This window comes from Hyperoodon ampullatus (assembly GCF_949752795.1).
Source record: "Hyperoodon ampullatus genome assembly, chromosome: 20".
In the NCBI taxonomy this organism is placed as follows: Eukaryota; Metazoa; Chordata; class Mammalia; order Artiodactyla; family Ziphiidae; genus Hyperoodon; species Hyperoodon ampullatus.
The window spans coordinates 16,319,853-16,337,275 of NC_136933.1; the positions used below are offsets into that span (position 1 = coordinate 16,319,853).

The 17,423-nt window shown below is 36.1% G+C and overlaps 1 protein-coding gene across 1 annotated transcript in view; it reads right to left on the minus strand.

Moving 5' to 3' along the window:
• DLC1 (DLC1 Rho GTPase activating protein) overlaps positions 1 to 17,423 on the minus strand; it is a gene marked incomplete at both ends in the record, with an annotated part of 387,952 nt that overhangs the window by 295,814 nt on the left and 74,715 nt on the right. The window contains 2 exons of the mRNA XM_079726851.1: positions 1,288 to 1,428; positions 8,691 to 8,840. Coding sequence (XP_079582977.1) covers positions 1,288 to 1,428; positions 8,691 to 8,840 — 291 coding nt within the window. The remainder of the gene's footprint in view (positions 1 to 1,287; positions 1,429 to 8,690; positions 8,841 to 17,423) is intronic.

Consider the following 17,423-nt stretch of genomic DNA (forward strand, 5'->3'; position numbering starts at 1 on the left):
TGTTGAGTTTCATATTTGAATTTTGCATTTCAACCTTCTCTAGCGTTTGTGGAAAAGAAAAGCACCACGTCACTGCAGTCTGCCCACTGGCACACATTATTTTTGACCCTGTTTTTTCAGTGTACCACAAAATAGCATTGGGTAGTATGTCATTGGTTCCTCCTATTTCCTGTATATACAGCACTACCATACAGCATGTCATTGCATTTCATTGTTTACATGCCTCCCTCCCTTGCTAGACTGTGAGATATTTAAAGACAGAGAATATATTTTTATTGCTCTCCAAGTCTTTTTTATCTTGCATAACACATGGCACATCGTAGGTGTTCAAAAAATATTTATTCCATCAAAAATACTCTAGATATTCTTGCAGTTGGACATACATAGTACGTTTTAAATTCAAGTATTCTCTTTTTAGTTTTATTTCAGATTTGCCTTTTATTTTAAAGGCAGGCAGAAAAGCAATCCAAACTTGTTTCTCTGTGTTAAGCTAACACGGGCATTTAAAAAATAATTCGACACTATGATTTTCACTAAACTAGGAAAGGTTATTTTGGAGCTGCTGGGACTTTAGATATTTGAAGTAGTAATTACTTCCTCCATAAATGTTACCTTTAGAGCCAAATACTGTTTTCCTGTTGCAGTTCAACATTTTACTTAAAGGAAAATGTCTTCTATTCACAAGTCATTGTGCTATACTATTACATGTAGTAATTCTCCTTTTCATTTGTTTTGGTAGCATTGTAAAGTCTATGAAGCATCATAATAATAACAATAGTAGCTTACATTTTTTCAGTATTTTTTCTGTGCCAAGCATTTCACTAAGCACTTGACATGTGCTATGTCATTTAATACCCATATAAAACTTATCATGTGTGTGATCTTATATATCTCTACTTTTTAATCTATCTATCCATCCATCCATCCATCCATCCATCCATTAATTTTCCCATTGGTAAGCCATTTAGTCAGAATAATAATACAGGGAGAATCATCTTTACATTTTGCATTCTTGGTTCTTTCAAGTTCTGAGTATCCAGTAATAAAATTTAACACCATATTTTGCATAATTCTGGAACAATGACCTATGTTAGTAAAGTACTTGTGTAAGCATTTATAAAACAAAAAAACAGCATATATTGGGCTGTACTTAATTAAGTACTATCAAGTCACTGCAACTAAGAATCCAAGAGTATTTCTTCTAAACTGAATGGATGAGATATCAACTCTTACCTGAAGATAATCAACACTTCATGTGGAAACTGACTGTTATAATTAACAACTTACCATAGACTTGGGTTTGGTTCCAGAACTGGCCACTGGGGTGGAAGATGGTAGGTCAGTGGACTCGGTGTTAGAAGACAGATTTATTTGTGTCTGATTTACCGAAGTGTTATCTGCTCCACACTCAGATCCTGATTCCAGATCCTATGAAACAAATGCATTGATATGAAGGGCATGTCCACACTCTCTACATGCCTTTCTCCCACCTCCAACACCTTTCCACCTCCTCCTTCTCCCAACACATATGGACACACCACAGAGTTATGACAACCGACAGTGACACGTCACCCATAACCATGCATTATTTTGTATTAACAATTGTACTCTTCAGAGGGTCTGATTTTAGAATGCAAATACTGAAAAAGAGGTAGTTAACTACTTTGATAATTTAACAGCTGATTGTGCAATGGAAAGGGCAGTAGGGGCAGCCAGCCGGGACACTGCAATAAGTCAGGAGGAAGAAGCCCACAGACAACCCTTGCTCGTTGTGTGACTTTGAGTAACTCACTCTACATCCCTCTTGCAACAGGGTTATGAGTGTCAAATGAAAAGACAGTTCTCAGTTCTTCTCACCTCACTCTCTTCTATGTACCTGTCAGATCTCCACAGTGACACCTACCATAATAGCCTGGAATCATTTAGCTCAAGTGTATGTCTATCTAACGAACTATAAGCTGTTTGAGGGCAGGAATTATGCTTTGTCATGTGCAATTCAATTCCCTCATTTGAAAATGAGTATAATGATAGCATGCACTCATTCAGGTTTATGAAGATTAAGCAAGATATATGCAAAGTGCATGTAACAGGCACATAATCATTTTCATTAAATGCTGGGCATTACTGTAAATATTGTTATTATTGACATCATATGCCTTCTGAGCAACTAGTGCACAGTATGTGGAGAAGACATGTCTGTTGAATGAGTGCAATTACACGGTAATCCCTCTAAAGGCTGTGCATTTAATTTACCAAATGATATCTTCGTGTTATACATGAGAACACAGAGGAAAGGCAAGGGTGAGGAGAATGCAAAGGGGAGGGAGTGAAGGCACACATCACTCTATAATTTTAACCTGAGAAAATTATGATTTGATAATCTTTATGTCCACTCCTTCTATATCTCAACTTCACCATGGCCCATATGGTTAAATATCATCTACCCTGCACCCCGACCCTCTGGCCTTAGCTCTCTCATTCTCTTGTTTCTGTATGCTCTGCCATACTTGCTGTTTGTCAGTCCTCCTAGTACACCAAGGCAGTGTTTATGGCAGGGACTATGCCCTTTCTTGTCCCTTGTCCAAGTATTTCCCTTTGCTGTCCCTTTCTTGTCACTGAGCTCTCAGTTTGAATATCACTACCTCAGAGAAACATCCTTTGACAGTTCAAGCTAAAATATTTTCCTCTCTTCAACCTCCACAGTGTATCATTTTCTATTTTACAATCTTATTACCTTGTTTATCTACCACATATCAACAATATCCATCCATCATCTCTACCTATGTATGTATGTATGTATCTATCTCTCTATCTGACCATCTATCCACCTTTCATTCATTTCTATTTCAAATCTTTTTTGTTTCCCTTTATTGTAATCTATGCATCAAAAGAGCAGGGGCTTTACCTGTCTTGTTCACTGATACATTCCTCAGGCTTAGAATAGTGCCTGGCACCTAGACTATGCTCATAAATATTGTTTTATGAAAGAATAACCAAACTGACAAATATTAATATGTAACCAAGGAGGCACAAGATCTGTACACTAGAAACTACAGGACACTGATGAAAGAAATTGAAGAAGACACAAATAAATGGAAAGATATCTCATGTTCCTGAATTGGAAAAATTAAAATTGTGAAAAATGTCCATGCTACCCAAAGTGATCTATACATTTAGTGCAACCCCTGTCAGAATGTCAATGGCATTTTCATAGAAATAGGAAAAAGCAATCCTAAAATTAGTATGGAACCACAAAAGACCCTGGATAGCCAAAGCAATCTGAGAAATAATAACAAAGCTGGAGCCATTGCATTCCCTTATTTCAAATTATAGTACTGTAGTAATCAAAACAGTATGGTACTGGCATAAAAACAGACACACAGACCAATGGAATAGAACAGAGAGCACAGAAATAAAAGCATGCATATACAGTCAACTAACATTTGACAAGGGGGCCAAGAATACCCAATAGGGAAAAAATAGTCCTTTCAATAAATGGTGTTGGGAAAATTGGATATTCACATGCAAATTAATGAAATTGGACCCCTATCTTAACACCACTCACAAACCTTAACTTGAAATGAATTAAAGACGTAAATGTAAGATCTGAAACTGTAAAACTCCTAGAAGAAAGCATAGAGCAAAAGCTTCTTGACGTTGGTCTTGACAACAATTTTTTGGGTATGACACCAAAAGCACAAGTAATACAAGCAAAAATAAACAAACGGGACTATATCAAACTAAATGGCATCTGCACAGCAAAGGAAACAATCAACAGAATAAAGGATGCAGCCTATAGAATTACAAGAAAATGTTTGCAAACCTTAGATAAGGGGTTAATATCCAAAATATATAAGGAACTCATTCAACTCAATAGCAAAAAACAAATAATCTGATTAAAAAATGAGCAAAATACCTGCGTAGACATTTTTTCCAAAGACACACAAATGGCCAACAGGTACATGAAAAGGTGCTCAAGATCACTAATTATCAGGGAAATGCAAATTAAAACTACAATGAGATATCACCTCACACCCGTCAGAACAGCTATCATAAAAGGGAATCCTAGTGCATTGTTGGTGGGAATGTAAATGAGTATAGTCACTATGGAAAACAGTATGGAGGTTCCTTAAAAAATTAAAAATAGGGCTTTCCTGGTGGCGCAGTGGTTGGGAGTCCGCCTGCCAATGCAGGGGATACGGGTTTGTGCCCCGGTCTGGGAAGATAACACATGCCGCGGAGCGGCTGGGCCCGTGAGCCATGGCCGCTGAGCCGGTGCGTCCAGAGAGAGGCCACAACAGTGAGAGGCCCACGTACCGCAAAAAAAAAAAAAAAAAAAAAAAAAATTAAAAATAGAACTACCATATAATCCAGTAAGTCCACATCTGCATATACATCCAAAGGAAATGAAATCACTGTCTTAAAGAGACATCTGCACCCCTATATTCATGGCTGCATTATATTCACAATAGCCAAGACACAGAAATAACTGAAGTGTCTATTGATGGATGAATGGATAAAGAAAACATGGTATATATATATACAATGGAATATTATTTAGCCATAGAAAAGAAGGAAATTCTGCCTTTTGTGACAACATGGAAGGACCTGGAGAGCATTATGCTAAGTGAAATGAGTCAGACAGAGAAACACAAATACTGTATGATCTCACTTATATGTGGAATCTAAAAAAAAGGCCAAAATAGAAACAGAGTGAAGTGGTGGTTGCTAGGGGCTGGAAGGTGGGGAAAATGGGGACATGCTGGTCAGAAGGTACAAGCTTCCAGTTATAAGAGGCATAAGTTCTGAGGATCTAATCTTCATTTTGGTCACTACAGTTACCAACACTGTATTATATATTTGAAAGTTGTAAGAGAATAGATATTAAATGTTCTCACCACACACATACACACATACACACAATTGTAATTATACCAGTTTATGGATATGTTAACTAACCTTACTGTGGTAATTATTTTGTATAAAAAAACTGTATCAAATCATCACATTGTACAGCTTAAACTTATACAATGTTATATGTCAATTCTACCTCAATAAAGCTACAAAGAAAAAGAAAAGAAAAAAGTGGAAAACAAAGATAAAAAAGAAAGGGTACAAAAGACATACATAACAATAATAAATATGAAACATAATACTAAATTCTTTAAGTGTGTGTGTGTGTGTGTGTGTGTGTGTGTGTGTGTAAAACATATAACCATAAACAAATTTCTCATGCCCTGAGTGCTTTCAGATTAAGGGTCATCTATTCTTTTTTTTTGCATGGAAAAGACATTTTACATTTTACCGTAAGAGAAAAATGGTTCATTAAGATTTCAAATTGAATCAACATCAAATGGATAGTTATAAATAGCAGGTAACTTATAAACATCAAATGCATAATCATAAGTAGCAGATAGTTTATAAGCCATTTATATTTTACATTTTTGTTTATCAGAAATCATTTGCACTAATTTTGCCTTCCTATTTATGATTTGATTAGGCAACTAACAGGGTAACCTTGCATCCTTCTCACAATATAATAATTCTGAGGTGAAATAATAAACATTAAAAAAAATTTTTTAACATTTAAAGACAATACTCTACAGCCATTCTCTGCTTCCATGTTCACAAACTCTATGTGGAAGATATTATTATCACTACCTGATGGATGATGAAGCCAAAGCTTAAGGCAAGTAACTTGACCAAATTCATGTTCTGTGGCAGGGCTGACATTAAAGCTCAGATCTGCCTGACCCTCACTTGTCAGGCTCTATCAAGGCAGCCTTCTATACATTTTTACATTTACCCTTATTTTAATATGTTTTTCTCTTTGAAGCCATTCTTAAAGACTCCAGCCCATATTATTCTTTACCCCCTTTATTATATGTAGAACTCACTCCAGCATTTTCTTATAAATAATCTCAAACTGAGGTCACTGTTTCATTGTATGTCTTGCCCTCCTTGCTAAACTGTATGCTCACAGTGGAGTATGAGCATGTGGCAGAGGGGGTTTCTCCTCTGAATCTGGGACAGTACTCCTTGGTGGACAATCAAAGTCATAATTACTTGTTATAATCCACTTATTCCATGGTACAATTATCAAAAGGAATGGAAATCGCATGTGGAAAAAATTTTGATGACGAGAGAATGTTAAAATTAGCTTTAAATACCAAGGAACAGAAATAAAGAAAAAGGGACAACCTAGAAAAACACAGACACAAAAAGAAGTTTCTAGGGATGCAGGCTATGTCTTATTTACGTTTAACCCAGTGTCTGATGTGAGTGAGTACATGAGAGAAGGCAATGGTATTAACAAATACTAAATATGTACTCTGTGCCAGATCTTTGCAATGCATCTCACACGTGTTCTTTCATTTACTCCTCCCAACAAGCCCTTAAGTAGGAAACAATGTCTCCTTTTTTTACATGAACCTGAAGTTGAGAAATTAAATACTTTTCTTATGTTCTCAGATATTCAGTTGTAGAGCTGGCATGTGAACTCAGGCCTGCAGGCTCCAAAGTTTATGTTTCTACTGTATTATTTGGCCTATTTCAAGTATCTGTTGAAGTAAAAACTCAGAAATACATCTTTATTTACAGTATTAACCATTGTTCAGCAAGGGTGGTGATGGTCCATGAGATAGTGCATACAATATAAAATCCAGTTTACACTTTAAATGGAGGCAGAGATGTAGATGCAGACAAATCCTAATCATCATCCACCTTAGCTCTTGTTTTGCATTGTCTTTACCACTCAACAAAGAACCGTATCTAGCAGGTAAGGGCTGTTTTGCTCTCTGAGATGGAGACAACAATATGGAGTTGTATTTAGCAGAAATCTGGGCTGTGCTTTTTTCCCTAAATACATGGGATTGAGGAAAGGTCAATGTAGAGGGAAAAGGGAGCAAGTAAAGAGACAGGGAGAGATCAGCAATTCACACCAGAAAACTTTCAAGAGAAAATGTATTCCACATCTACATTAATGGCAAAAGTACTGAGAAGCATCTCCTATTGAAAAATTGGGCTTTAAAGTGTTGATGAAAATGAGTTTGAAGCTTCTACACCCTTCATATGTAAACGAGAAAACATCCCTTCTTTTTGGCCTCAGGAGATCACTTTCACTGCATTTCCTCCATCTGGGTGCCTGTCCTACTAAAGTATGTGCAAGATGCTATGGCGGCACCAGGGAAGGAGTAAGAGATTCTGTCTGGGAAGACAGAAGGAGATTTAGGGAAGACTTCACTGTAAAGGAAACATTTGAGATGAATCCTGAAGGATGAAGAAAAATTATTAAAAGAAAAATGTCATTCCTACCAGCTTTCTAGGTCAAAGCATTTAATTTCATATTTATTCATTTTTTAATCAAAAATGTTTTTTGCTCAAGCTATCAGATTTCCATTATAGCCAGATAGGAAAGGCAGTATGGGATAGTGGTGGAGTGACATGGCTCTGGATCAAGACTGGCTGAGCTTCTGTGCCAGCTCTGGCACATACAATTACTGTCTCTATTCTTTTTACTCATCTGAACAATGTGTAAGGAATGATTGTGTTAACATACATAACGCATTTAGAATAGTATTAATACTTCGTATATACTTAGGTTAGCTATTATTTTAACTTGTTTATTGACTTTGAAATATTCTGCACCACAGTCAGAATGAGTCTTGAATAACTTCAGAATCAATAGTAGAACTATACAAATTAAAGAATTTGATACAGAATAGTTCTATTTTGAAAGGTGCTTATATATATATATAACATTTTCCACCCCTTTGATCTTAGGTAATTACAAAATTTCTTGACTTAATGTGTTGATTACTGAATATCAAAAGTGATAGATTAATTGAAAAGGAATGCATGGCTTAATTATAAGTAAATTCTACCATCACATTTGCTAGATCTGTAAAAACTAAGCCATTTAATTGAAGCTAATATTAAATATGTAAAGTGTATAGACATTTTGGAACCTATGTCTTCTAAATTTTATTTTGAGTGTTAGAATCTGATAGGAGTGTCTATCTTATTTGAAATTAATGCACAGTAGAATAAAATTTTCACCTCTGTCCTATTCATTGTGTTTCACTAAGTGAATTTTAGAGTGTTCTCAAGCTGATTTCATCTAAATTCTTTTTTGTAATATGCTTGGTTAGTTCAACCAGCATCCATCCATCCATCCCTCCATCCATCCATTCACCTACCCACCCACCCATCTATACACCCATTCATCGACCCACACATTCATCCAACCAACCATTCATCCATCCAACCATTCATCCATCTGTCCAGCAAATATTTACTAACCATCTTCTATATGCAATGTAAATTTGTGGGACACTGGAAATAAGACACTAAACAAGATAAACAGAGCACTGCTAATGGCGTTTGTAGCATATCAAGGAAGGCCAACAATTAGGGAAATAATGACAATGAAGAGAATCTGATCACTAGGAAGCAAAATAATTTCCCAAAAGGACCCTCTTTCCTGTCTAATAATAACCATTTTCTTTTGAATCACACACTTCTCTTATGGACTCTGCGTGAAGCCTAGAAGGATTTGAGTGACATTTATGGGACACTATCAGGGTCACATGTGGGTCGTGGGGCCATCCAACTGTTTCATTTGCAAGAGGCACTACACGAAGTAGAGACATCACGTTCACATGCAAAGAAGTGGGAAGTGGGAAGCTCACAGGGACTTGCCGCCGAAGGTTGGTTGGTGTGCCGGACGGAGAGGAGCTGGTGCTGAGAGCGTTCTCAATGTCCTGATCGAGCTGGTCCAGTTTCATGATCAGCAACAACATCGAGTCTAGCCGCACCCTATCTCGATCTTCTCTTATTTCCTGAGGAACAGAACATGTTGTTACTGAATCTGAAAGGCCATTTCTTGTAAAAAATAAAACGTTCTCTGTTCTTCAATGTGACAAAAAGGACACTGAATAATAGGCAGTCTTCTACTTAAGGGGGAAGGGAAGTTCTATTCTGTACCATCAATGTGCTCTTCATTGGAACGATACTGACCACCTGCCAAGAAAGCATTTTACATGCATATTAAATATATATTTTCTAGAGCAAGGCACAATGAAAAGGAAGTATAACATCATATCAGTACTGATACTTACTTACAATTTCCGATTAATTATTCTTGAGAAAAGTTGTATGTTTACTCTTCTTTTGTCGTAGTACAAATCAATTATAACATACTAATAACTGTTTGCGGGTTATACATTTAAGGATGCATACAAGATAATATTTTTGGATGAATATTTCTCAGTATAGTAAAACATAGGAAAAGAATCAAACAAGGCAGGATTGTTTAGTTTAGTTTTGTTTTTTTGCATGGGGCCATTTACTTACTGATGCTTCAAGCTATGTCATTGCCAGTATTTATTTTCAAGCTTCTTTTGTTTCACACACTTTTGAAAAAAGCCTCCACAATAGTATGAATAATGGTTACTTATTCTGAGCTCTCTATAATATAGACATATTTATGGAAATAGTTTTGTTTATAAAAATAACTAAAGCTTATTATTGACCATATAGAGTTATTTGGGCATGACTGTTCACTATTCTTGGGTGTTCAAATGAAGTCAGTTAGTATTAGAAAACTTTCAGACTTTCTGTAATGTGCAAGATATCAGGGTTGGGCAGAGTACTGGGTAACAAAACAAAACAAAACAAAACATGGAAAGTGCTGTAAGTTTCCTTAGAAGCATAATCTATTGAGGGATGTCACAGACTCGGGACCAGCCCTTTTGAGGCAAGTCATCATTTGTGACTCATGTTGCCCTTGCCATCTTTTCATCTGTCTGAGATATTTACCTGGGTGAAATCAGCTTTAAAATAACCATCAGTGGTGACCTCAAAGGGAAACTATACCATGATGGAAGCCTGAGGGGTGCAGGCACAAGGGAGTAATTTGGAGGCTTTGCTGAGGTGATGGGATTAGTAGTGGTATGAATGAGGTGACTGTCTGAATCAGATCTTTTGTTTTGGGCCTTTTACTTTTAATCACCCTAAATTCCCTTGTCACCATTAGGGGGCACCCCAAAGAACAAGGACTCGGGTAATTTCATGGATTCATCTAATGCTATAGATGAAATTAGATTAGCTAATATTAGCAATAATTATCTGTTAGTATTAATAGAAGACTGTTAATAATAATAATTATCTTTCACATGTCAAATAATTGGTTAATTAGATTAAGTTGGTCAAAAAATCTTTAATTCAGCTAATACGGACAAGTCATTTGTGTAAGCTGAACTTGTGCTTGGTTTAAAGATTAATGTCAAATTGAAAGACCTAGTCCTGTTTCCACAAAGTCATTAATTTTGAGAATAAATTAAGAATTTCTTTGCGTTATGTTAATTCCTTTAGGGTACTGTGCTATGATTATTTCTTCAATTTCCTTCCATCGTCCCTGCTGTCTAAAACATTTAATGAGGCTCTGACAGAGAATTAACGAACTTTTGTCATCATAAAGTTTTATTGTGCTTAAGAAGGGCCAGGATATTTGCAAACAGACCTGAACCTTACTATACACGATATTCCTCAATGCTACAGAACTTTGTTATATTTAAAAGAATGTTATTTATAGTAAAACCCTGCTTATACCTTAAAATAGAGTCCCAGAAATATTAGAGATTACTCAGTTTAATTCTCTTCTAAATAATCCAGTAAATGGAAGAATCTGCCTGAATAGAAGACTCAAAGTCCCCTTACTTACTCCCCCAATGTGTTTGCTTATATAATTTCCTTCTCTTTTAAACCAAAGTTGTGTTTGGCAAGATAATGTTCTTTGCATCTCTATACATATCCACGTATGTTTTTGTGTGATTGTCTTTCATTCCCCAGTAATAACATCCTCAAACACAAAGATGAAGTTTTTCTACCTGGCAGACACAGAGTCAAGTTCTACACTGCATATGTAATACATTTTCAGGAATAATAATAATAATAAAATCAACAGGAGCAAGTGAAATAACACTTCCCAAAGCCTTAGAAAATATATCTTGATATTTTTCCAGCTACCAAGTTAATGTTGGAAAAAACAGTATACCCTGCAGCTATCCTAGACCTATCAGTAGTAGCCTCAGAAATAATTTGTTTTTGAATTAACTAGATGCTGAGTTTGTGCTTTAAAAATTTTTGAAATCCATTGGCTGAGCATCAAATTATTTTAAATTATCTGCCCAAAGAATAAAACAAAACAGCCTTGGTCTAAGATATTTCTTTAGAGAAATAAGCCTATTGATTTCCCCTTTTCTTCATGGATGCTTCCTTATTCACCATCTATTACAACGTTCAGTCTGAAGTGTCAAGTACACAGACTCATATAGCAGGTTACACATTAGTTAAACGTCACAAAATTGAGTTGGCTACAAATCAGATGCTTTGGATAAATTTTTTGTCCTTGTTGTTAAAGCCCAAGTATGAATATTTCGCAAAGTTCTAACCTTTCATATGTCCATGGCTAAACTCCAGCGAATAGCTCATGCCTGAAAACAGAGCTGTGCATTTGCAGATTCTGGCGAGGTTGAACCCTACAGTGGAGCTTCCATTTCATGCTGTCACTATAGGCCAGGAAGAGGAACTTCTTAATAAGCGAAGCTGCCTTAGTTCTAGGTATTTCAGTAACTTAACCCCCTTAAATCAAAGCCAAGATGTGAAATTCTCTCCCCTCCCATCTTTCTTTCCTTCTTTCCTGCAGTCACAGCTATTCTGGGCCAAGCACTATGAAAGGGACAAAATGTTCATCAATGAACAAGAGATAGAAAATCTCTGCTGTCCTGAATATTAGAGTCAACATGAGAAGACAGATAATTAAAGTTAACAAATTCATAAATAAGATTGTTTCCGATAGGAACAAGTGTAAGAAGAAAATAAACAGGGTAATGAGGTAAACAGTAACTGCAGGGGGAGTGTCCCACCTTGTAGAGGGTGGTCAGAGAAGAAATGGGAGTAAACCATGATGGGGTGAAAAAAATGAGGTAGAGGAGAGAAAGATGGAGGTAGAGATGGAGAGAGAGAAAGGGAGAGAGAGAGAGAGAGAGAGAGAAAGAGAAAGGGAAGGAAGGAAAGAAGGGAGGGAGGGAGGGAGGGAGGAGTAGTAGAATTGGGAAAGCAGAGTCCCAGGCAGGGTGAAGAGTGATACGAGGACACTGAGGTAAGAATGAGTTTGGTGAATAAGAGGATTTGAAAAAAAGGTTAGAGAAGCCAGGAGAGGGAAAGTGAGTGAGGGAGTGAGTGGGTGCTAGGACAAAACGAGGTTGAATATAAATAGGAGTCAAATTATATTCTGTCATGAAGGTCACTATAAAGAGGTCAATTTTATTCTTTTTGTGCTATGGGGCTATGGGCAGGATGTAAGCCAATGAGTGATTTACTGTGCTTTTTAAAACGTTTAGAGTTCTCACCACATATGAACAACCAAACATTTTTGGAACCTCACCATATTTTATGTCCAGCAATGCCACACGACTAATACACTCTGGTTTCCATTCTTTCCAGCATACAGAAACTATGTTTTGGAAGAACACCAATGACCACAATTTATTGCAAGACACCTTTGAAGCATCTGGTCCAATTCTTGACACTTTTATTTAACAATCATTCAAGATATGTTTATTGACCATCTACTACGTGCTATACATCATTTCATAGGCAGCAACCAATTTCATATTTGTACAGTTATAAGTTTTAGAAATGTTATGGAGACAAATTTTGCCTTCCTCTAACTTCCCAGTTTCTCCCTCCAGAACCAGACAGCATAAGTAGTGCCTATTCCATAAAACAACCTTTCAAATATTTGAAAAACTATGTTGTGCCCATTTTCTTCCTTTTCTACGTAAATCATCCTCAGTTCCTTTACTTCTTATATGACATGTTTTCAAATCCTTATTAGTTCTGTTTACTCTTCTCTGGATATAACTGTCAATGACCCAATTAATGGTTGGTATCAGGATTAAATATATTACTCTACATGTTCCCTGACCATGAAGACAGAGAAGGCAAGTATTTCCCCATGTTCTGTATACCGTCTTTAATGCAGCCTAAGACTTAATTGCCTGTTTAGAATATGAACAGGCTATTCTTAATGGGATAGCCACAATCTACTTTTTTAATGAGGAAAAGTATTTCGTTGGCTGTGACCTGACCTTGAGTCAACGATATGATATATGTCTCTTTTCCCCAGTATGTGTCTGTGTCCTGCTAAGAACAGAAATATCCTGTTGTCTTGAGACTATAACCAGCTGATGTCAGGTATAGATAATATATGTAGCTACTGTGGAAGAAATCTCCAGTTGTATCTTTTTCAAACACAAGTCAGTGGATATTTAGGCAAATTACGCAAGAAACTTCTTTTCAATTTGATTTGTTGTCAAAACCTAAAATGGCCAAGCCACATGGTGTTCATTGGGCAATCCAAAAGATCTCCTTCTTTACTTCCAAGAGCTACTTAGTCCTGGGCAGTGAAGTCACTTTGATCACATGGTATCTGGGGGAGATAAACAGAGTTTTAGGGGGCTATTCTCTACAGGGACATAAACTGAAATCCTTTGAACCCGAGCCTCTATGCTCCTTCTTTCCTTCCATCTGAAGAATATAATTCTGACCCTCCTCTTTCTCCAGATGCTCTTTATTGAACAACATAGAACACAGCACACACGGGGAGTAGGGAGGAACTGTACGTTACTGGACATTTCACAGACGGGGCAAACATGAGGTCCAGAGAAAAGGGTGCCTCCCTCAGAGATGCACGGGCTCTGCTTTTCTTATGCCAAGCATTTGGAAGAAAACCAAAAAATTCGGTGAAATACCCGGATGCTTCCAAATAGTAGATATTTGGCTCAGCAAATACAGCACAGCCTGAGTGTTCTGCCTGTCAATGAGTTGTGGCATCACATAGACAGGCGTAATAAAGTAAAGGCTAGGCCAGGAGTAGAACTAAGACTTCCTGATTCCTAATCCAAGGTTCTGGTCCGTACACTGTCTTTGATTCCATACACATCCTACTGCTCTTCTGGGCTGCTAATGCTCCTTGCTCACCCGTAAAAGAAAGGGACCTTTTAGCAAAAAGCTTGGCTCAATTTCATTCTGAAATTATTTGATCTACAGCCAGCTGGACTAGTATGAAATCTCATATCAGTGTTATAAATTTCATTTGACAATAAATTCCTCATTCTAGACTTTCCTTTCTTAATATAATATCCTGCTTAAAGAACCAGAAAGTTATTAATCTGTGTTTCTTTAGAAGCAATGAAGATTTTCATCTGAGGTGACCCACAGAAGCTAAAAATAATGTAATTATTTTATGTCAGAATTTCTAGGCAAGTTAAATAAGTCAGCCTTAATTTTTATTTGGGTGCATTTTAAGATGAAATTGATGTAGACTGGTAATAAAGGTAATAGAAAAAAACCCAGCTACCATCTTCCACTTGCCAGATATAGTCTGTTCAAACACAAAAATCTTTGTATATTATCTTTAATGAATAATAACATATGCAATATCTTTTTAATATTAGATGGTGGAGAGAGATAAATATTATCCTCACTTAAAGTTGCTACAAGGAATCTTTTAACTGACAGGTAAATTGCGGCTTTACATTAAGTGTTTATGTTCACTCCCTATTTATCTCCTTTCATTTAAAAGGCATGGGGAAGAAAACTGGTCTCTCCTTTGTTCAGTTTTTAAACTCCAATGAGGCTTCAAATGGAGCATTTCTTAGCTGGGACTTTGTAAATTGCCTAAGTCTCCTGAACGATTTAGAAGGACATTTACGCAGCTGGTCCTAAGGAGCGCCTAGAAGTGGCAGGTGTGAACCGGGAGAGAGTTATGTGGGCAGCAGTTCCTTTCTGTCCAGTGGAATCTGAGGATGACTTCCTCCACTGGCTTTAAAGTCCCATTTTTGGCTGGGATATAATTTCTACCTAAGTAATTTGGTAAGCATTCTGAAACCAGTCTTCACTCTAAGTACTAATATATTAAGTGACCTTGGATGTCAATCTACCTTGGATGCAGACTTAATACATTTATAGACACAAAGTCAGCCTTTCTGGGTTGGTTATTTCTCCTGTGTCATCATGCCTACATGATATCTGCAAATCCCTGCAGATTTTTTTCTTTTCATTTCTTTTTTCCTCCCTCCCTCTCTCCCTCCCTCCCTCCTTCCCTTCCTTCCTTCCTTCCTTCCTTCCTTTAGCATTTCTCAGTAGTTCTTTGCTTGGGCTCATGTATTAAAGAAGACAGGACTTTTTCTGGTTTGAAAACATATGAAAAACATCTATTTAACATTAAAATTCCATAAGCTATTTTCAGGAATGTGATGGTCTTTCCTTAGGTGTGGATAACCAAGAAAGGCATAAGTAAAAATTTATTCCTTTTCCATAAAAATACATGACTTCATTTAGAAAAAGAGTCCTGTATTGACCTGGCTTCTGTCTACTTTTCTAGTTTTACCTCTCATCATTCTCCTTGATCCTGCTCAGTGTTCCTCAAATTCAATCATTCTGAGGACAACTATATATTTCCTAATGTTTTTCTTTAATTACAATTTTTACAGTCAAAAATGCATTTTTAGGATCTGATTATGGACATTTTTCCAAATAAGATGTACAGATGGCCAACAGGCACATGAAAAGATGCTCCATATCACTAATTATCAGAGAAATGCAAATCAAAACAGCAATCAGATACCTCTTCACACCTGTCAGAATGGCTATTACAAAAAAGACAAGAAATAAGTGTTGGTAAGGATGTGGAGAAAAGGAAACCTTTGTACACTGTTGGTGGGTATGTCAATTGGTTGTAGCCACTGTGGAAAAGAGTATGTAGGTTCCTCAAAACATAAAGAAATTGAACTACCATATGATCCAGCCATCCCAGTTCTAGGTATTTATCTGAAGAAAACAAAAACACTAGCTGAAAAAGATAAATGTATCCCCATATTCACTGAAGCATTATTTACAATAACCAAGACATGGAAGCAAGCTAAACACCCAATAATGGATGAATGAATAAAGAAAATAAAGAAAATGAACAACAGAATATTATTCAGGCATAAAAAAAGAATGAAATCTTGCCATTTGTAACAACATGAATGGACCTTGATGGTATGACGCTAAGTGAACTAAATCAGAGAGAGAAAGAAAAATACCATATGATCTCACTTAAATGTGGAATCTAAAAAACAACAAAAAAAAGTTGAACTCATAGATACAGAGGACAGATTGGTGCTTGCCAGAGTCAGGTTGGTTGGAGGGTGGTGGGAAAAATGTGTGAAGGGGGTCAAAAGGTACACACTTTCAATTATAAAATAAATAAGTCATGGGATGTAATGTACAACATGGTGACTATAGTTAATAATAGTGTATTGTGTATTTGAAAGTTGCTAAGAGAATAGATCTTAAAAGTTCTCATCATAAAAAACCATAACTATCTGTAGTGCTGAATGTTAACTGGAATCAATGTGGTGATCATTTTACAATATATACAAATAGCGAATCATTACTGTGTACACCTGAAACTAATATGTTATATGTCAATTATATCTCAATTGAAACAATGAATTTTTAATATATAAGTGCTGTATAAAATATAAGTGAAAATCTTATATTTTTCTAATGTATATCAAATGCCAAAATTATCAAAATAAAAAATCCTTATACTATCTGATGTAATCTCACATAAACCACACTATATTTTAGAAAATACTGTACTAGAAGTACAGAACTTTTGGTTTCTCAAATATGCCATGTTCTCTCTCATTTGCAACTAGGATTACAAGATTTAGCAGACAAAAATTATATTTGAATTTCAGATAAATGCAAAATATATTTTTTAGTATGTGTCCCAAATATTCCATGGGATAATATTGCATGGGATATACTTATACTAAAAATGTTTTGTTGTTTATTTGAAATTCAAATGTAACTGGGAATCCTGTATTTTATCTGGCAACTCTATTTTTGACTCATGTAATAATGCTTCCTCTGCTTAACACGCCTCTCCCTTGCCTGGGCATATGAGAAGAAACTCCTTGGTTTCAAATTCCAATGCAGAGGTCTTTCACAAGGTTGTTTCCTTGAATGAACGAACATCAACTGCCTCTTAAATCACGTTATACAACTTCAAAGAATGTAAAATTTTTTTCTCAGTATCTTATTCAGTGTTATAATAATCCCAAGTAAATCTAAGACTTGCCACGTTTTTTTTTAGTAGCAAAATTAAATGTGAAAAATGCATAAGGCTGTGATATTTTTAGGATTACGAATTTATTTAAATTGTTAATGTTTGGTACTAAATCTTCCATGAGTGAGCAAAGTCAGAGTAAATTTTTTGCCACTGAATATTTTCTAACTACTAATTATGTGATGTGTGTTTGTGGCCTTTTTGACATTAATGAAGAGTCCTCACACTGAAGAAG